This window comes from Melanerpes formicivorus, unplaced genomic scaffold (assembly GCF_026170545.1).
Source record: "Melanerpes formicivorus ecotype bairdi unplaced genomic scaffold, bMelFor1.0.p_v2 SCAF_20, whole genome shotgun sequence".
Classification (NCBI taxonomy): Eukaryota; Metazoa; Chordata; class Aves; order Piciformes; family Picidae; genus Melanerpes; species Melanerpes formicivorus.
In genome coordinates this window covers 9,245,561-9,266,587 of record NW_027142372.1, presented here as the reverse complement: position 1 = coordinate 9,266,587, position 21,027 = coordinate 9,245,561, and the positions used below count along the sequence as shown (strand labels likewise).

The 21,027-nt window shown below is 45.8% G+C and overlaps 1 protein-coding gene across 2 annotated transcripts in view; it reads left to right on the top strand.

The window, feature by feature from the left end:
* Nucleotides 1-213: 213 nt before the first annotated feature.
* NFAT5 (nuclear factor of activated T cells 5) overlaps nucleotides 214-21,027 on the top strand; it is a 74,773-nt gene continuing 53,959 nt past the window's right edge. For both annotated transcript variants that reach the window (XM_068150689.1, XM_068150688.1), the window contains exon 1: nucleotides 214-568. In XM_068150689.1, coding sequence (XP_068006790.1) covers nucleotides 496-568 — 73 coding nt within the window. In that variant the 5' untranslated portion in view covers nucleotides 214-495. The remainder of the gene's footprint in view (nucleotides 569-21,027) is intronic.

Genomic DNA, 21,027 nt, shown 5'->3' with positions numbered 1-21,027 from the left:
CAGCCGGCTGCCCCTCCGCCCTCCGCCCCCCGGCTCCCGGCAGCGCAGGCGCGGTGCGGCGCTGGCAGTGCGGGCGGCGAGGCGCAGGCGCGCCGGGCGCTCCCGGTGGGCTGTTCCGTCGCCGCGGTTCCCCGCCCGCCGGGGCGCATGCGTGGGCCGGCGGCCCTGGGGTTCCTTGTGCGCGCCCCCTCCCCGGCAGCCGGCGCAGGCGCAGAGCGGTAACGGAGGGGGCGGTCGGGCGCGTTCTGTTGGCAGCAGCCGGTTCCTGTCAGCGGCGGCGGGTGGCAGTGCCCCGGTCCCGACGGCGAGCAGAGCTCCCCCGGTCTGGCCCGACCCGGCCCGATTCGCGGCCCCGACGTGAGGAGCGCCTCGCTCTCGCCCGCCGGTGTCTCCCCTCCCCAGCCCGGGGCGGCGGAGGCAGCAGCGCCCCCCTCCCGGCCCGGCCCCCCCCTCCTCCCGCCGCTCCCCTCGCCCCTGCCGGGCCGCGGAGCTGCGATGCCCTCGGACTTCATTTCTCTGCTCAGTGCCGACCTCGACCTCGAGTCCCCCAAGTCCCTCTACTCCAAGGGTGAGTGTGGCACCGGGCCGGGGAGGCGGAGCCCGGGGGGGGGGTGGGGGGGGTGGGGGTACTGTGCCCGCGCCGTTAACCGTTGCGGTTAACCCAGGCCCGTGCTTTGGGCCGCAACCCCCATCTCCTTCTCCGTCTCCTACTGGGGCTGGCGGAGAGATTCCCCCGTCCCGGCGCTCCCCCCTTCCCTTCCCCCCCAGCTCCGCCCCGCCGCCGTTCTGCGGGCCGCGGCGGGATGCTCGGCCGCCGTCGGGGCCCCGCGGAGCCGTGCTGGGGCTGAGCCCGTCTCCCCCGGCCACATTCCTGGCCCGGCTGCCGCGGCCTCAAGAATGTGTCCCGACAGGTTCCTGCGCTCGGGGCCCGGCGGCGGCCCCAGCGGGAGCGGCTCTACGGCGGGGGGCTGCGCGGCCGCAAGGCTCCTTCCTCCCGCCCTCCCTCCCTCTCACTCTGCTGGTACCGGGTCGGGGATGCTGCCCCGTTCGCCGCCCTGTTTATTTGCTGTTCGGCAGCGCATCTGCCGGGATGCGGCCGAGTCCCGGCGGGGCGGACGCTTCAGCCTGGAGCGGGGAGTACCGGAGCAGGGGTAACCCCGGCGGCCAGAGCTGCCTCGGAGCTGCTCGTTAAGTTACTTAGGAGTGGTTTGAGAGGAAGAAGTGGCCTCGGGGAGGACGTGAGCGTTCGGATTTGGGTTAGAAGCGCGCCAAGAGGCCGAAAAGTGGAGGGTTGGTGACGGTCCCGAGGAGTTCAGAACATCCCCAGGCGTTCACCCCGTACGTGGGGGTCTGGGGAGTACCGGGGGAAGGATGTCCAAACCGGGAGAGAACATGGGGAATGTTGAGAGTAAACGATCCCAACGCCCATCTTCGTAATACCTGAATTTTAGTCTTGACAAGTGCGTGGCGATAAGGAGATTTGTATATTAGGGAGGACGCTACCAACTACACAAGTTCTTAACTCGTTTTCTCTTACTTGGAGATCTTTACTACTAGCAGTTTGTTTGACATGTCTGCCCACAGTACAGCAGAGCAAGCAGTTTTAGGGGGTGTACGTCAAAGAAATGGGAAGTTTTTTTATCACCCCGAAAGAAGGTGATGAATTGGGGTTTGGTGTTGTTACAGAAGAGATTGGGTTTTGTTTTGTTTTGTTTTTCAGGATTTTTGGAAGTAATTGGAATCTGCTCTTTAATTCCAAGTTGTGTGGTGTTGGTGGTGAAGCCAAAAGAAATGAAAAGGCGTTAACAAGTCAAAGCAGCATCTATAAAGCTCTCAAACTGCTGAGTTTGTTTAGAGATCTCAAAGTTATTGCTAGGGTACAATAGTTTGTAAAGTTTCTTGAGGATGTCACTGCAGGGGTTTGAGTTTCTCCTGTTACCCAGCGTGGATGTGTTCCGATTGGACTCAGTCCCAGTGAGAGAGCAGGAGGAGGGAAAGAGTATTTTGAAACAGGGCAAGTCTAATTAAAAAATACAGGTGATAAAATTCTCATTTATGGTATTGGAAAGGTGAGAAGTGTTGAAGTCATGTGCAAAACATTTAAAATAAAAAGGTTCCACGTAAGTTGTGAAATCCCTTCAAGGACTCTGGATGCATTGAGCAGAACTTGTGAATTGGCCCATCTTACTGTGAATTCCCAAGCGTTTTATGTTTGCTGGAATGGCTGAGTGTGTCTTTCAGGTAGGAGAAGTCTCTCGCGCAGTCAAAGGTGTATTTTTGATCTGGTGTGTGTGTGGTGGGGTGTCAGAGCTGGAGAGGGTCAAGAGAAAGATGTTTGATGCTCAGGAGTGGCTTTAATGAGCTTCCAGATCCAAACAAGATGGTCTGTGATGGAGGAGTAGAAAGCAATGGATGGCTCTAAAGAGGTTAAACAAAGTTTGCTTTCCATATTTTGTCATCACAGAAGATCAAGGAGATGTTAAATTGAAACACAGTTTAATTTAAATTCAAATGTAGAACAAATGAATGTAGTCTTACAGAATGAATAATTGAGTGATCCTCTTTGTGAGGCATATTGGTAGGACTTTTAGCTGGGTTAGGAGGTGTTATTAGCTGTTATCTGATAATCAGAACAACTCCAGTGAGCTGCTTTTTTTTTTTCCTAGATAGATAGGGATAAACTTATCCTGTGGACAAATGCTCTGGATCAGCATCTGAGTACAACAGATGAGATAAAGGGAAAGCTCTGAACACAGGGAGAAAACCACAAGTATGCATTTGTGATGAGGGTGTGTTAGGAGCATGTAGTTTCTCATAACTGCTCTCCTTTTAGAAATGCAGCCACCCCGCAGTCTGGAATCCAGCTCACAGATTGAACTGGGGCCAGTAACTGTTCCTCTGAATCACATTCCTGCCTGTGCCTTGGGATGGCTGTGGTTGAGGGATACCGGTCCAGTAAGGCTGCTGGTGACAATCACTGGGGGGTTTTGGGAGTGCAGAGGCTGGAAGGGAAAGAAGCTGTAAGGCTGGGGTGGCTTGGGGAGGAACAGAGATCTTTCTAACATAGAAACTTCAGCTCATTGTAATGAATGTGGAAGATTTTTAGTGTCTTGGTTAAAAGGTGCTTTCCTGCTTTGAAAAGTGAGGCTGTGTTTGAAACCCCAGTGAATCAAGATGTAGCTTATGCAATTCTCCATGGTATGGCTTGTCCCATTCCCTGGACAGACCCAGTTATGACATCATCAGCCTGTGCCTGTGCTATGTGTTAAGGTTTTGGCTTGCATGGCCACTCTACTTAACGTTTTTGTTTTCATATTGCTATAACAATATTAAGGAAAACTTTGGAAAGCCTGCAGACCTTGGGTGAAGTGGCAAGGTGGGCAGAGGGAGAGTCATTAGCTTAAAATTTGATCTGATAATTCATTACAGTGATTTCTTTTCACTTATGCGTGCCTTAGGAAAGAGAATATTTTTCTTTGAGTACCTAAACACTTGGAGTTTTCACTCTGCAGTGTGGTTTCATGAGCAGTTCCAGTATGAACCCCAGTTATGGAGGTCAAGCCTTATTATTCTCTTTGTTGCTTCTTTGCTCATGTCAATGCTCTCGTGCCCATGCAGTGAACTGGGTTGGGGAGCTGATCATCATGAAACTAACTCAGCTTTTCCCTTACTCCTCCTCACCCTGTTCCCCACCAACAAAGAGGAAAAGGGGAAGTAAAATGTTGATTTTTTAATTTATTTATTTTAACCAGGTGAGTGTCCTGGTCATGTTTGCTGTGGGTCTCTGTCAATGGCTTATGCTGACTCAAGAGAAGGACATGTGGAGACTGGCCGTGGGCAAGGGTGGGACTATTTGTTTCGGCAGCAGTGCCAGTTTAAATTGGCTTAAAATGATAGTGAAACTGTGCTGAAGTTGCAGGCCTCTGGAGTATTACTGGTTATAGCTGTTAAAGGAAATGCAAGTGTTGGTTCCAGGGCCTGTTTCTGTAGCTCACCCCCATACCTCCTGAGGGACTGACTGGTGCTAAAGACTTAACACTTGGTATGTATAGAATCCCACAGTCCCAGCATGGAGGGGGTTGGAAGGGACCTCTCGGGATCACCTAGTCCAACCCCTTGCTAAAGCAGGTTGCCCAGTATCCCAGCGTCCTGGTGGCTTTGGAATTTCTCTGGAGGACACTCCACAACCTCTCCGGGCAGCCTACTCCAGGGATCCAGCAGCCTCAAATTCAAGATGTTTCTCCTCATGGAATCTCGTGGGTTCCAGTTCGTGCCTGTTGTCTCTTGTCCTGTGGCTGGGCACCACTGAGAAGAGTCTGTCCCCATCCTTTTGCCCCTGACCCTTTAGCTCTTGCTGAGCCATGACAAGAACCCCTTGCAGTCTTCTCTTCTCCAAGCTGAACGGCCCCCAGGTCTCTCAGCCTTTCCTCCTCACAGAAGTGCTCCAATCCCTTCAGCATCTTCATACTCTTTGCTGGACTCTCTCCAGTATATCCTTGTTTCTCTTCAACTGAGAAGCTCAGAACTGGACCTGGTATGCAGATGTGGCCTGATTAGGGCAGAGCTGAGGAGGAGGAAAACCTCCCTTTGCCTGCTGGCCATACTCTTCTTTATGCACCCTAGGAGACCATTACCATTGGCCTTTCCTGGCTGTGAGGACATGTTGCTGACCATAATCAATATTTTGAAAAGATGTATACTTTGTAGCTGTTGCTGAAAGGTTGTTTCTCTTACCAAGAAGATGATAGAGATGTAACTCAAACATAGTCATTTTTGAATGCTGAAAATGTCTGGAATGTCCTAGGTTTAATTCCCATCTTTACATAACATCCTGTCCTTTTTTCAAATAAAACAACCCAAATGTGCATACAAATTAGTAATGTGGTAGAAAAATCACTGGAGCATAAAACCTAAAACCTTGAGGCAAGTTGTTCTGTGGTTGAGAATCATACACAAGTCCCATATAACAGAGTTAGCTGTTCGTTGTCAACAGGCCGAGGTGAAAAACTGCAATTAAAGCTCTTCATCTGTGTCAGGTACTGAATATGAGCTGATTAAATGTGAGATTCATTTAGCTAATAATTAATTTTGAACAATTACATAGTGATGGACTAAGAAAGTTGTAGGTTGTTTTTTTTTTTTTGCTGCAGCGAGTAGGATCTGAACTTTGTATTCATCCTCCCCTAGATTGGCTGTGAGACATGGTGGAAGTTGGAAGCATCAAGAAAACTGTTGGTAGTCTTCTAAACCACTTTTTTTTTTGCCCTAAAAATGTCAGATAGTCACAATTCAGTTTCCCTCCATGCTTGAATGTTAAGTGACATTAATCTGCTTGTGTTTACTGAGAACACAGTCTCAGGCTGCGCCAGGGGAGGTTCAGGTTGGATGTTAGGAAGAAGTTCTATACAGAAAGAGTGATTGCCCATTGGAATGGGCTGCCCGGGGAGGTGGTGGAGTCACCATCATTGGAGGTGTTCAGGAGGAGGCTTGATGGGGTGCTTGGTGCCATGGGTTAGTTGTTTGGGTGGGTTGGATTGGTTGATGGGTTGGACGTGATGATCTTGAAGGTCTCTTCCAACCTGGTTTGGTTTATTCTAAATAAAGATTACAAACTGTTGGTACAACGCCTGGGTTTCTGTGATTGTTTTCTTCTCCCTAGTAGGACTTTTTTCCTTTCCAAGATCCAAGACACAACTCAAGTAAGACAGCGACTGAGTTATCAAAGAGGGATGAAACAGATGCTCTATAAAAATAGTAAAAGCCTACTTTTAGTTTTGAACTTTGGAACTTAAAAAGTGACTAGCGGTTTTTAGGGATAGCGATGGCTTTTAGCTGCTCTTTGTAAAACTCCTTTTTGTGGCTCAGAGAGGTGCTGAGCAGGACAAGCAGTGCCAAGTGTTACATGAGGGATAGGTTTGCCTGTTGCAGCTCTTCCAGCTGCCCCTGGGACATTCTGACTTAAGTGAGATGGATTCTACCAAAGTTGCTTGAATTCTGCGTCAGCTTTGTAAATGTCTGCTTTGATTCTTACTCATTTATTTGTTTTTAAAAACACAGCTATTAGACTATGACAGCATCTTGACCTGTCTCAGGAGTAATGCCACCAGCAGGACCAGGGCAGTGACTGTACCCCTGTGCTCAACACTGGCAAGGCCACACCTTGAGTGCTGGGTTCAGGTTTGGGCCTCTCATTCCGAGAAAGACATTGAGGTGCTGCAGCATGTCCGGAGAAGGGCAAACAAGCCAGTGAAAGGTCTAGAGCACAGGTCTTGTTGGCTGAGGGAACTGAGGTTGTTCAGCCTGGAGAAAAGCAGGCTGAGGGGTGACCTTCTGGCTCTCTGCGACTCCCTGTAAGGAGGTTAGAGCTTCTTTCCTCCTTCTGGGTTGGTTTCTCCTGAGGAACAAGTGTTAGGATGAGTGGAAACAGCCTCAAGTTGCACCACAGGAATTTTAGTTTGGATATTAGAAGAAACTTTTTCAGTGAAAGGGTTCTCCAACACTGAAACAGGCTCCCCTGGGAGGTGGTTGAATGCACATCCTTGGAGGTGTTTAAAAGCTGCAGAGATGTGGTGCTGAGGAACATGGTTTAGACCCCGACTTGGCAGAGTTAGAGAAGGGTTAGACTTGATGATCTTAAAAGTCTATCCCAACCAAACAATTCAATGATTCTGTGTTGCTGCAAGATGATGGTGTGTGATGCTGGAGGTAGTGGGGAGGATTCTGACTGCATGTCTTTTCACGCTGCAGTTTGGATATTCCATTGACAGAGCTGTGCAAACAGACCCTTTCCCCCACCGTCTGTTCTCACCCCTGTACTGTGCTCACGATTGTGCCAGCACAATTGGTTTGTTGTGCCTGTAAGATGAATGGGATTGGGAAACTAATCTAGAATGAGTATATTGTACTTCTGGTCGGATTTTCCTGCTTTGTGGTCTGCTTTACCGTGCAGCTGCACAAGTGGTGATGTCAAGATAGGAAAGGGGGCATCAGGGACTGGGATTAAATAGTGAAGCAGGTCACTGATGAGGTAGAACTGCTGAACTGCCTGTGCCACAGAAATAAATGCTCCTTATGTCCTGCCTTCTGCTTTGTTTGCTCTCCCTCTGCTCTTGTGCTGAGGCTGGGGCTGGTTCCTTTAGGTCTGGTGAGGGGATCCATTCCTGAAGTTTGAGAAGCGGAAGGTGTGGATGGAAGAGGGTGAGACCCTGCTCCTGCCTTAGCGGTTTCTTTGCTGTGTGTTTGTATTTGAGTGTGTGTGGTCTGGATCAAGAAGTAAGGGAAATAAAGAGCAATTAAGCAAGCTTGTTTTTAAGACCTGTTGGATTTTTAAATTGCCAGTTTCACTCCTTTTTGGATACTTTGTGTAGTTTAATGAACATCGTAGATTTAAAAAACATCTCTATCCGTGGACCAATTCTCATTTCATTGAAATCTAGATGTTCAAGGAAACCATCTTTGGAGAGAGACTGTATTTCAGTCCCTTGGAAGCATTTGAATGGAGGAGCTTGAATTGGGAGTTTATTGAAGGGGATCTCAAAATGAATATGGCTTTTCACTAGAAAATGGGCTGGTGCTTCATCAGCCAGAGATGCTCCAGGAGGATGGGTGCTCTTGAAGCCATGAGCATGTGGTTTCCTGCAATCAGGTGTCTTGGATTCAGACTTCTCCCACTTGCAAAGTTAAATTAGCACAATTTATTATGTTGTCTTTTAATGTAGCCATGTTGGGGGGGGTGTCTCAGGGGCCCACTGGTTGGACAAAATTGTCTAATTGTGCAGCTATTCCAATTATGGATTGCTTTAGCGGAAGGAGCTCTTGCCCAACACTTTCTTTCCACCCACCTAGGTATTTTTTTTTGGCTCATCTCATTCTCTGTTCATGCAAGGTTGCACCACTTGGCCTCCCTCCTCTTTTTTTTTTTTTTTGTTCTGGAAAGTTCTTTGTGCACTTTTGGCCACTTGCTTTACTAGAGATCTGAGAACCTTCAGGACATGAAAATATTACGAGTGAAGAGCACTTGTGCTTCAGTGAGTTCAGGATCTGTGTAGCTGCAACCCGTTACCGCTGCTCATAAGGGGAATGTGCAGGATGTTGCTCTTCAGTGTAGTCAAGAAGTACAATTTTTTTGTTATGTTCCCCAGATTGCAAGTTAATATTTTTCATTTTTTTTTTTTTTTTAAATAAAGGATCTGATACTTATAAGTAAGTTTTTAGCACCTCTTGGGATCTATTCACTAAAACTTTCATTGCCAGCGTGGAGCCCCGATCTGATTTTTGCCCCGGGACACAGATTACTGCCTTTTATGTGGAAATACACTCTTTCTGAGTTGGAGAAAACAAAGGAGGAGTAATGTGGTGTGCTGGTGTGGTGTGGTTTTTTTTTTCTTACATAAAAGGCAACGGCCTGAGCTCCAGCAGGAATGGCTGAGTGGGCAAAGTGCAGGTACTTGGAAGGAAGGTACCTGGTCGTATCTCTGCAGTTTATCACCTTTGTTATCTTCTCTGCATTTATGTAAAGAGTAAACCCATGAGGCTGAATATTCAGACAAGTTTGGGGTTCCTTATCGGCAAGTATAGCAATTATTTTAAGATCTGACTGAAGTGACTCTCAGGTCTAACTTTGAACTGTGGAGTAACAGTAGATTCTAATGGGCATGTAGTAGAATCTTAAGTGTCTGCTGTTTCTAAAAGCTTGTGGTGCTTCAGCACTGTTTGAAGTGTAAATTCTCGACATCAGTTACATTATTAACTGGAGTAGCGAGTGCTGTGTGCTGTGTATCACTTGCACCAGGCTAGGAGGAAGGTTTTTGCTGTTTATATAAATATTCTGTGAGGAATCATTTTCCCTTTGCCCTTGATTACTTGTCCCTCCAGCAATGGGAAAGGTTCTACAGTTGCTTTGTAAATGCTCAGAAGGAGTTTTGATTCGTCCTACTCTTACAAAGTTTATAAAATGAACTCAACGTGGCAAAGTGATGCAGAGTTCTGTTACTAAAAGCAGATCAGAGTTGTGGTGCAGTTAAAGCCATTTGGTGGACAAAGAGAATATGGACAGCAGCTCTATTAATGCCCAGGTGAGATAAAGCTTTGAGGAAGGAAGGAGATTTATAGGTGACAATATGTTTTCAAATGTTGGAGTTCCACTCCCCTTCAGAGTGGTGTTCTGACCCAGTTGTTCCAGTCTCTCACTGTCTAGAGGCCTGATTGCTTTCTTGGTATGGATTCACTTGGCAGAAGAACCTGTAAGTTTTGATAGTGGCACTGCAGGGTGATTGGAAGTAACAAGCTGCAGAGTTCAGTGGCTTGTTGACTATGACAGTTCTGTTTTCTTGTTCATAGGGCACCGTGACCTACTAACACGACTGTTCACTGCTGGTGGTCATGATGCTTTGTAAAGTGGGGCAGAAGATGTAAATACCAATCTGCCTCCCTTAAAATCACATCCCATTTTCCCCCAGTGATTGTTCTTGGAGGGAACTGATGGCAGCAGTGACTGCTCCTGAGCCATGGTCTGTGGCAGAGCTCTTGCCCAGCAGCACCACTCCTCTGTTTGGGTTGCCCAAGTCCCACTAAAAATGCATGCTTCACGCTTTGGGTATGTCTGCATTTGTGGTGTGAGGTTCCTTTGTATATATGAATGTACATGCTGAACTACTGGGGATATAGCAGGAGGATCTAGGATCTCACTCAGTTCTTCTTTTTTCACTCTTGGTTAGTTTTTGGATTCAGCAAGAAATTCCACAGCCCAATTGTACACTTGGAGAAGAAATATTTCTTGCCTTTCACTTCAGCTTACTTTCTCTTCAGTTTTAATGTTGGGAATGAGGAGATCTCCTGGCTTAAAATATTTGTATGTCTTTATTTCTTAGCAGGTGGCTTTAGGCTGGAGCATGCATTCATGTTAAATCAGACTGTCTGAGGAACTTGAAATTGCAGTTGGTAATAGTCTTGGTTATGTCTTGTAAGTAAATGCTGCAGACTCCAGGAATCTGATTTACATTAAACTTCTGAAAACACTTAGGTGTCCCAGTTGTACAAGGGATGGGAGACGAGTAGGACAAGTACTTCTGAAGGCAGTGCCAGTTTTCATCACACAGTCATTGAGGTTGGCAGGGACCTCCTGAGATCATCTAATCCAGTGCCCCAGCTCAGGGGCAGTTTGTGCAGTTTGCCTGGGACAGTGGCCAGTTGGGTTTTAACTGTCTTTAGGGATGGAGACTCCACAACCTAACTGAGCAACCTGTGCCAGTGTTTGGCTGCTTTCATGGTTAAGGTAATTAAGATGGAATTTCATGTGTTTTAACTGGTGCTCAGTGCCTCTTGTCTTGCCACTAGGCACTGGTGAGAAAAGTCTCTCATTTGCTTGTGTCTGGTGTTTCTGCACGTGGATGAGAATCTCCTGAAACTTCTCCAGGCTGAACAGTCCCAGCAATCTTGGCCTTTCCTTATCTAAATGATGCTGCAGGTCCTTCATCTTTGTGGTCCTAAACACATGTCACTGTGTGAGCTTTTACTACTGTTGGGACGTGTGAGTTCCCACATCAGAAATTCTCACCTCTGGTGTTACGTTGCAGTTGGTTTCTTACTTGGGCACTAACCAGGTTTTTCCTCTTGAATGTGGCCATTTATTTATCTCTACACTCAGATTTTGTATCCCATTGTGTTTTGCTGAGGATATCTACCAGATTCAAACCTCTTGGGACGTAGCTGCCATGTTGCTTCCTTAAGGAAGGAGTTTGCACTTGCTTATCCAGAGTCTGCTCCTTTTGAAGCCCCTGGTGTTCTGTCCTCCAGGCACACTCAGCATGGTCAGGGGTTTTTAATTCCTCTCTTCATTTGTTAGTGATAGAAAACTTCCATCATCTCTTGTCTGTAATATACTTGTGTGTGGTCAGTGCCCATCCTTAGTGTCTCTGTGTGCAGATTGCAGCAAGGAGTAAATCCTGTTTTACTTCAGGGTGCCTGAATTCTAGACAGGGCCATCTGCCTCGCCTTGAAACTTGACCCCCACCTGCACTGCAGTGGAGCTGCTCTTTAATCAGGTGGTGAAATCATTTGGTTTCTTATTTTGTAGCCTGAAAGGATTCAGTTTAAGCTTCAGTAATTCAGTTATTTGCTGCCACTGAAGTAAAAAAGGTGCTTTTGGAGGTGTGGTAGCAAGGGATTATATTGTTTAGACTAAATTTTAAGTGTGTCTTGCCATGCAGGTGTTTCAATACATGAACACAATAGCAAAATAATTTGTTTAATTTGAACCAAAGAATCTGCAGACTTCATTTTTACTGAATTCAGCTTGATTTTCTTGTTTTCCAACCACAGAAGTCCAGTAAGGAAAGACAACTTAAGGGAGCTGATGATATCTTGTAAGACTACCAGCATATGACATTCTGAGAAGCTGGTCACAGCAGGCTGTCACAGCTCAGTTTATTGGCAAGTGGGATAGTCTTAGAGAGGAGATGCTGGAATCCCCAAACCCTTGGACAGGTACTCGGTATCCATCTAGATACAGGCTTTATCTGCATGCTTGACAATCATCCCCATGAACTCTAACCCCTCAGTGGCCTTAATCTTCAGTTGTATCTATTGTCCTTGAATCAGTGTCAAGCTTTAGCACATACAGGGTGTTGCACAGTTTAGCTGCAGATACAGAACTGGAGAAGATTTGAATGAGAGGAATAGACAAGGAAAATCATGAATGGTGCAGCACAGAGAGGCTGTGCTTGCCTATTATTTTTTGACTGCAGAGGTAGAAGCCACCTAATGCAATGATCAGGCAGTGATTTGAAACAGAAAGCCAAGGTTTTTTCCTTCTCTTTCTTCTGTACACCATTTAATTGTGGAAACAATTGACACATGTTTTGAGTGGTAAAATGATAAATGATTCAAGAAGCTGTTAGATTAGTCAAGGATCTATTTAATTAGGGAAGCTTGTAAACTAGGGAGTTAGTCTGTAGGTGACTGTCAGGGTTTGGAAGGTGTTACAGGAGGAATCCTCTTCTAAACTCACTGGTTCTTGTAAACTTTTCTGTATAGTTTGCTGATGTCAGAGAAAAGATGTTGGCTGAACAATGTTTGGTTTAGTTGACCATCATTAAGTTTTACCAAACTTGGCAGCTCCAGAGCAGTTACAGCAGTGATTCTTTCCTTGCTGTCCTCTTTCTGATGCCACTGGGATTTTAGCACAGTGATACAGAAAGGAATCTTTGATACGCATTTTCTTATTAAGTGGTTGTTTGGGTTCCCACTTGTCTCCTGAGTCATGTGTGGATGTATTTGGAAAAGAACTCACCTCTTTATTTCTTTGAGGAATTGCTTCCTGTATTTATCAGACAGGTTTGCTGTGGTTGAGCATGCACCTCGTTAGTTGTACCTGCCTGTATCTGCAGTCTTGGGGAGGCTTGACGTGCATCGGCAGCACAGCTTGGGAGAAAGAGCAAAGGGTTTGTGGGTGTCGAGCCGGGGGTGGGACTGTAACACCTTGTGCTTGATAGAGGCTTGCTTTGAACAAATGCAGTCTGTAACACATGCTGCTTCTGTATCATTCATGCTCACCAAAAAGGATTTTTATTTACTTTCTTCGTTTTCCTTTTCCTCTTGTTTTCCAGTTTCTGGCTCGAGTGTGTTCAGAGTAGCTGCTGTTGGTACTAAACATGTTGGAAAGCTAAGCAGGCATCTGGGACTTGTGTGCCATGCTCTGAGATGCTTTAGAAACACAAAATCATCTTGGCTGGAAAAGAGCTTTGAGATGATGGCTAGTCTTGATGATCTTAGATGTCTTTATCAACCAAAACATTTTGATGGTTCTGTGATGTCCAACCATTCTCTAACTTTGCCAAGTTTGGTGTTAAAGCATGTCCCTCAGCATCACATCTCTGCCTCTTTTAAGCACCTCCAGGTACAGAAGTTCAATCACCTCACCAGGGAACTGTGACTTGTAACTGTTTGAGATGTCTGTGGAGTGCTCAGGCTGTCTCTCAATACTTGCAGTGTTTTTGAATGTCGTTTCACCTCCTAATCTGGGATTTTGCAATACCAGAAAGTGAAGTTGGTGAGACAGAAGGATCTGGTTCCATCACTTTCACACCACAAGCCTCTTTCACTTCCCTGATTAGCGAGTTTATTAATATTACAGATGGCAGGCTTTCAGCAGAGGTTCTTTGAGCTGTGCCAAGGAGCATTGTTTGCTAAACATTACTTCATGTTTGGTTTAAAAAAAATACATCATCAAACATAGTAGTTGGATTATAAGTGGAAACCAAAATGATGGTCAGAAGCATAAATATTTCTCAGTCTTGGGGATGATGAAAGGAAATGCCTTTTAATGGCAGTATCTGACTAGAGTGAGCAAAGGGAGGGAGGTGTGGGGATGGTTTGTGGGCTCAAGGCATTAGTGTGCTGGGAGTTAGGATGTGTCAGGTCTCATGAACATGGCCTTTACACCCAGGATTTGAATAAAACACTCACTCTGAGAGAAGGCTTCAGTGTGCTTCTGTTCTTTATGTCAGCCATCATGGTGTAAAAAAACCTCTTTTTTTGTTGCTGATGTCACATTTCTTGTTCTGCAGCAAGCGTAAGAGATGGCAAGAATGACCTGAAAAGGCCAAGAAAGGTGTTCTGAGACAATAGTAAATGGAGGGTCAGGTGGACTTGTGTGTGTCTGCATCACCTATAGAACTGGCCTGACTGGTGGAGAGTCTGATACCTCTGTGTTTGTGGTGAATATTGATTTCAAATGACAGCAGCATTTTAAAGTGGTTGACAAACAGCTGTTACTGAAGTTCTTTGCTCTTACAGTGTTTGGGTTTCCATGAGTGTTTAATCAATGGAGCCTGTGCAGTGACAGAATGGGAAGATGGGGAGGAAAACCAACTGTCCTTAACATGCAGTTTAGTCTGGAGTCACAAATAAAGAACGGCTGTTATTGTAATAGCTGTGTATAACAGTGTTATGGCAGAATGAGGCTGTTTGATTTCCTTAATTGAATTTTCATACCTGTCATACTTGGATTCTTTCCAAACCTAAGCTTAGCTCGCTTTCCTGCCTGCTGGAAGATTAGAACATGGCAGCATTGGATTGATTTCTTAATTCTTAAGGATTTGTCAGCAGATTTATTCCCCCCACCCCCTAAAAAAAAGTTTTTTCCTTCCATTCTGGGTTGTTTATGAGAGAAATGTGCATCTTTTACTTCTCATACATGGTAAAGCCTTTCAGATCCATTGGTGAAAGGTTTAGCTGTTTACAGAAGCAGTACCCTGTTGTGTTCGTGCATGTGTGTTCTGTCAGCCCTTGGCTGCTCTGCCCTGTCCCCTGTAATATTGCAGTGGTATCTTCAGAGTTCTGGAGTTTGTCTGGAGTTTCCAGCTGCACAGGACAGACTTTTCAGTAAGTCATTACTGGCCTAGTTCTTGAAGTGACAATTACTAAATAATGTTGTTCTCTCCTTCTGAGATGTGTAAAATTGGACGCAAACAAGATCCAGGATTTATACTGGCTGTCCACATGTATAAAAGTCCTCTCTGCACTGTGAATGGGGATGGCTGAAACACGGCCAGGAAAGCTTTATTTGATATCTGGATGAGTGCCACAAATAGAATTTGGCTAACACTTGCCTTTGTCAGTTGTTGAAATTCAACTTTAAAAGGATTAATTTCTCAACCCTACCCTGCTGTGCAAAACCCTGAATGTTGAGATTAGCAGCTTTTCTGAAGGTTAGTGAACTACTGGAGCAACCAAGTTTGGTTCAGTGAGGAACTGTAGACTTAGATGTACTGGTTGTACTAAATCTTAAAGGCCTTTTTCAACCAAAATAGTTCTATGAGTTGCTTCCAGGATCACCTTTAAATTTCAGCATTTTGGGGGCTAATACTTTAAGGAAACAACTTCTAACTTTCATTTTTGTTCCTAAGAAATAGTTTTACAGTTGTGATAAAGTGGTGATGACTTTGGTGTTTAAAGAAAGATCAGCAATGTATTATTGAAATAGAAGCATCTGCCTGTCAGCAGACTTCCCTTCTTCACTAGCACACAACAACTTGCATTTCAGTGTTGGAGCAACAGCATTTGCAGGCAGGGTTTGGATTTTACAGTCTCCAGTGCTACATCATCAGCTTGGAGTGCTCAGACCCTCTGCTGACTCTTTACAGTAAAGTTTCCTAGTGCAGGCAGACCCGAGGCAGCTGCCTCTCCCTCTGCGCTCAGGGATCGTGTTGATTTAGGGTTTGCTGCTTTTGTCTGAAGCCCGAGGGAACTGGAAGGAAGATTTTCAGTTTGGCTGTGTAAAACATCCTTGTATACACTGCAGTTCCTTTGAAAAGCTGCCACTGTTGCTGTAGCAGCGATATGGTTCTGCCAGTATTGACAATAACCGGAGCACTGGCGGGAAGACTGGCTTCCAGGCCTCACCGCACTGAACCGTCTACAGATATGGTGAACGTGGTCTGGGGGATAAGAAGGAGAGAGCAGCACCTGCAGTTTGTTGCTACTGACCCCTCTTTAGAGGTGCTGCTGAAATGAAGGCACCAGTACAGTGTCAGGAAGCATACCAAGTGTCTTGCTCATGTCTTTTCTTTTGAGAGCTGTCTGAAAAATGGTGGCCCAGGTAGTGCTGGGGAGCTTTCTCAGAAGAAGTTAATATCTAACTAACTTAGAAGTTCCATGGAAGCAGGAGGAAGAATTATTTCACTGTGAGGGTGATGGAACACTGGAACAGGCTGCCTGGGGGGGTTGTGGAGTCTCCCTCTCTAGAGGTATTCAAGACCCGCCTGGATGAGTTCCTGTGTGATCTGGTATAGGTGATCCTACTCTGGCAGCAGTGTTGGACTAGGTGATCTCTTGAGGTCCCTTAAAGCCTCTAACTTTCTGTGATTTTGTGATCTACAGGGACAGAGGGAAGCAGGCTCCACCTATCTTAGGTTACACTGTCAATCTTAACAGACTCCTATGTTGAGTCACATTCTTCCAAGGCCTACTTGAAGACATGAGAGTAAAACATCATTTTACTGAGTGTCACCTCCTGGATGGAGAAACTCGATTTCATCCTGCTGCTGGCTGGCTGGGAAGTGAGTTCCTATGGCTTGTAGGAGTGACTCAGTCTTGTGAGTTACTACAGCTCAGTTTCTGTGCTTGCAAAAATAGGAGTGATCAGACTGACAACTTTGTAAAATGCTGGAAGGTGTCAGCATCAAGACTAAGTAGTGTGTCCTTTCACTCACTTCACATAAGTGTAGGCTTCTTGCTTTTTGGCTTTTGCTGTGCAGTTATGCAACAAGTGTCTGTGATTTAGAGAGACTTGGCAGTGGTGGGTTGTACTTGATCATCATAAAGGTCTTTTTCAAGCTCAATGATTCTGTGATTCTTTGGAGAGGTGCTGCGTTATCTGTATTCACCTATGCTCCAGTAGGGTCCTCTTGCTCTGTGTGAAACTTAAACCTGTCTTCAGGCTGTTTGCCTCATTTTAACTCCTGCCAAACAAACCTGTATTAAGCCTACTGAAGTTGCAAAAATGTTAGGAAATACAGAATTCTGGCAGTCTGGCTCATAAATCCTCTTTCAACAGATACAGAACAGCATCTGGTTTGCTTTCTGTGTTGTCTGTTTTCTCCTTCTCCAAATCTTTTTTTTCTAACTACCAGACAAAATCTCTGCTGTACTTTGACAGAGCTGCCCTTGTTGTGGCAATTCTTACTTCTGCAAGTGAGTTTGGATCTCCTGATGTGCACTCAAAAAAGTCAACCAAACAAATGAAAAAAAAAAAAAGGGGGGGTGGGGGTGGGGCACAAATCCCCAAACCCTCAAGACAAACTCGCCACACTGGAATAGGAAGTACTTCAGTGGTCACAGATTCCTCTGGCCTGTGCCAGTCTGCTTCTGTTCTGGTTTTAAGCACTAGGCTCTTTCTTCTAGTTGCCTTTCTCAGACTCAAAGCTTCCTCTGTTGAGCTTCTTACTGACTCTGCCTTATCCTGCTTTGGCTTCCTGTCTGTGCTGTCCCTGTTCCACTGTCATCAATATGCCATCTCATGGAGCAGCCCTGCTCCAGCTACACCACTGGCTATCTGCACGTTCTGTCTCGTTTGCGTGAAGGCATAGCTGTGTATCCTCAGTGTAGCTGCACTCGGGTTTCATTTTTCTGACTCAGACACAAAAAAGCAATAGACTTTACATCTTTGCTGCAGTCCTCACTCCAGTGGGTCCTGATACTTCTCCCAGTTCAGCCTAGATGAAGCAAAAGCATTTGCTGTGCCATGTAATGTGGGATTTCTGTCCTGGTTTTGATGCCTTGTTAGACTTGAGGGTGGCCCAAGTTTCCTAAATGCATCCTCTGTTCTCTGCTGTAATAACCAAACTTGGTCAGTAAATGTTTTTCCTGGGATCTGCAGGAGAACTGCTTTGTCTCTGGTGGATGTATGAAGGGGTAGCTGTGGGGAGGGATGCGAACTTCGGGGGTCATCAGCTGGCTCTTACAGGTCCTTCCTGACAGACAAAATGGTTTGCATCAAAGTATTCCCACACCCAAGCTTTTGTATACAGAAAAATCTATGGGGGTCACATGGCACTAACATTCTGCAACAAAGCAAGGCTTTGATTAGATCTTGAATATCTAGAGCTGATGTAACACTCACCCTGTTCCCACCCCCCCATCATTCTTTAAAACCTCTTTGTGAGCTGAGCTATTGTGGTGGGATCGGTGGCATACAATAAACTCAACCACTAAACTATAGTGTTTATCACAGACACTGGACTTCTGAGTAGAACAGACCTTCAAGTTAAATAAACAAACCAACCATAAGGTCTCCTGGCAGAGTCAGAAGCCTGGATTTTTTCAGGTGTGGAACAGGTTTGGGGTTTAGCATCTCTTACCCATGAAAGTTCCTGAAAGATACTCAGTTGCATGAGTAGCGAGTTAGCTTTAGAAGGAGGAGCAACAGTCAGGCCCTTGGTTGATATATGGAACCTTGGTAGGTACAGGTTTAGCCCCGAGCTGTGTCTTAACATGAACTGATCAGCATCATTTGGACTTGATGGCCCTGAAGGATTCTGTGGTCACAGGATCTTCATACAGGTGTGTAGGGGGCACTCTGAACCTGAATTGATGTGCTTGACTGGGGATGTGGTCAACTACAGACACCATTATTATTATTTCCTTCCTAGTTTCTTTAATTTGCTGAGCATGTGTGCCCCTTCCCTCCCCTGCCTCCTGTGTAGCAGAGGTTGCCTGCAGGTTCATCTGTTTCTAATTGTTGTTAGTTCCATACAAACAGCTTCCTTTGCCTGTTTACTTGCTTGTGTTGGGTTTTCTTTTTTTTCTTTATCAGCTTAGAGTACATCATTAGAAGAGATTTCTGCTTGGATGCTGCCAGCTGATTAGAAGAGTACACCAAGGTTTTGTCTAATCTCTGGTGTGACTGTCATGTGCTGCAGCAAGGAAATGGCTTTGGAAGAAGCAGCCAAATCTGTACGGGTATTAAAGCATGTTGAGTAGACTGGTATCAGTGGGGATCACAGGGGCAGCCATTCAGTGCAGGCAGCTTATTAAAAGACAAGGATTAACTTTTTTTTTGTGGTCATGAGGTCATAGAATTGATAAGGGATTTCCAGGCTCTACCACCTACCCTTAAAGGTAAGCACTGCCAGTGGAAAACGCCCCATCTGCCTCCATAGGAAACAGTTACTGGTCCTCTTTACTCCCTGTTATTGATCACACTCTCCTGCATGATTGCTTTCTAAGCAGGAAGGCTGTCATTGCCTTCAAGCACAGGGATAAAAGGGATGCTGCTGGAGAAGCCCCCAACATCAGGGCAGGTGAAGCCGCAGGAGCAGATAACCGTGGTGGGACAGAAAGATGGGTGGGCTGGGGAAGAGCTGGGGCTGTGTTTATAGAATCATAGGATTGTTTAGGTTCAAAAAGACCTTTAAGATCAGTGAGTCTAAGCATTAAACACTATGAAGTCTGCTGCTAAACCATGTGCCTCAGCACCATATTGCCATGGTTTGAAACACCTCCATGAATGGGAACTCCACCGCTTCTCTGTGCAGCCTGTTCCAGGGCTTGGCAACCCTTTTGGGGATGAAATTATTCTTCATGTCCAACCTAATGTTCAGCAACCTGCTGAAGACTGGGCCTTGGGAACAATGTGGAGAAGTGACATTGAGGAGGGAGCTGCAGCCAAGTTAAGTGATGTCTGATGTCTTTGGTGTTAAGAGGAAAACTTACAAAAAAGGGATTTTCCACATCATGATCTGAAACTTATTTCAAGGCTGTTTGGTGCAGTGAGAGGATGGCTTCAGCTAAAGGCAGAAGCAAGGCTTCTTCCCTGGGTCCCTTTTTGTGTTCTTAACTGTGTCTCATCAAAAATAATCTGACAACATTTCCCTATCCTCTCAAGTCAAACTTACAAAGAAAAAAACAACCAATGAAACAAAAAACCCCAAACCAAAGGAAGAGTGACTTTCCCCTCTAGCAGTGTTGTAGATCCTTGTGGTATCTTGAGGATTTGGTGTTACTCATGTAGTTCTTTGAGAGAAATTGGTGGTGAGCCTTCCACTTGAGCCTGGGTGCTGGCTGTGTTCCTGCTGCCAGCCAGGTGTCCTGGAATGCTGCTTGTTTGGCTTACTGTGCTGGTTTTGGTGTGCTGCAACAAGTAAAGTAGTCCAATATCCTACTACTTGATTATTGCTCATTAATATTTCAATTCTGAATGTTTTGTGCATTTTCAAGCCGTTCATCAACAAAATCTTGTCCTCCCCACAGTTAAAAAGTGGTGATGGTGACCTCAGGTTTGGTGCTGTTCTACTCATTTTAGCCACGTGGAAGAGAATTTTCTGAACTGTCAGTGTAACTGGCAGGAAGATCAAAGTTAGAAGCAGCTGATCTGAGATGGGAGATTATAAGGGCAGGATAATCAAATAAAGGGCACTGGAAGAAATGGTAACACTTCAAATACTTTTTGTAAGTCTGTCTTGTCCCCATGTGTCCTCCATTTCAGCAGCAGAATTTGTGAAGCCTAGGCTCATCCAGTTAATCTAGGTGAGATGTCTTGAGGGGAGAGAGGAAATTTAGTAGGAGTTTATTGTAAATAGGGTGTCTAATAACTGCTTACATGAGGGCAGGAGAAGGTCTGTATGTGGAAAGGAGCATGTGTGACTCTTGGCTGATCCTCAGGATTTTGTTCTTTTGTTGTGTTTAGTTCATAATAACAGTGATCCTGGAACACATGCAGTTCTCTTCCTAAGTGGAGAAAGAAAACATGCTTATGGGAGATGCTGGGTATAAATGGAGCTACTTCTAGAAAAAAACAACAACATAATCTTGGGATCAACTAATACATGTCAAGAGGATTTGAAATCAGCCATTGCATAAAGGCAGGGAGGTCACTGTGCCCCTGTACTCTGCACTGGTTAGGCCACACCTTGAGTACTGTGTCCAGTTCTGGGCCCCTTAGTTTAAGAAGGACATTGAGACACTTGAACGTGTCCAGAGAAGGGCAACAAGGCTGGGGAGAGGCCTTGAGCACAGCCCTGTGAGGAGAGGCTGAGGGAGCTGGGGTTGTTTAGCCTGGAGAAGAGGAGGCTCAGGGGAGACCTCATTGCCCTCTACAACTACCTGGAGGGAGGCTGTAGCCAGGTGGGGGTTGGTCTCTTCTCCCAGGCAAGCAGCACCAGAACAAGAGGACACAGTCTCAAGCTGCACCAGGGGAGGTTTAGGCGCAAGGTGAGGAGAAAGTTCTTCACTAGGAGAGTCGTTTGTCACTGGAATGTGCTGCCCAGGGGGGTGGTGGAGTCACCATCCCTGGAGGTGTTCAAGAGGGGATTGGATGTGGCACTTGGTGCCATGGTCTAGTCATGAGATCTGTGGTGACAGGTTGGACTTGATGATCTTGGAGGTCTTTTCCAACCTTGGTGATTCTGTCACACTTGTGCTGTCAGCCAGATGAAACTTGACTCTGATTCAACACAGTGGCTCTGAGAACAGGAATTCTGTCTTCCTACTTTTCTTGCTAATTAGGTAGCAATACCCCATGATGCTGAA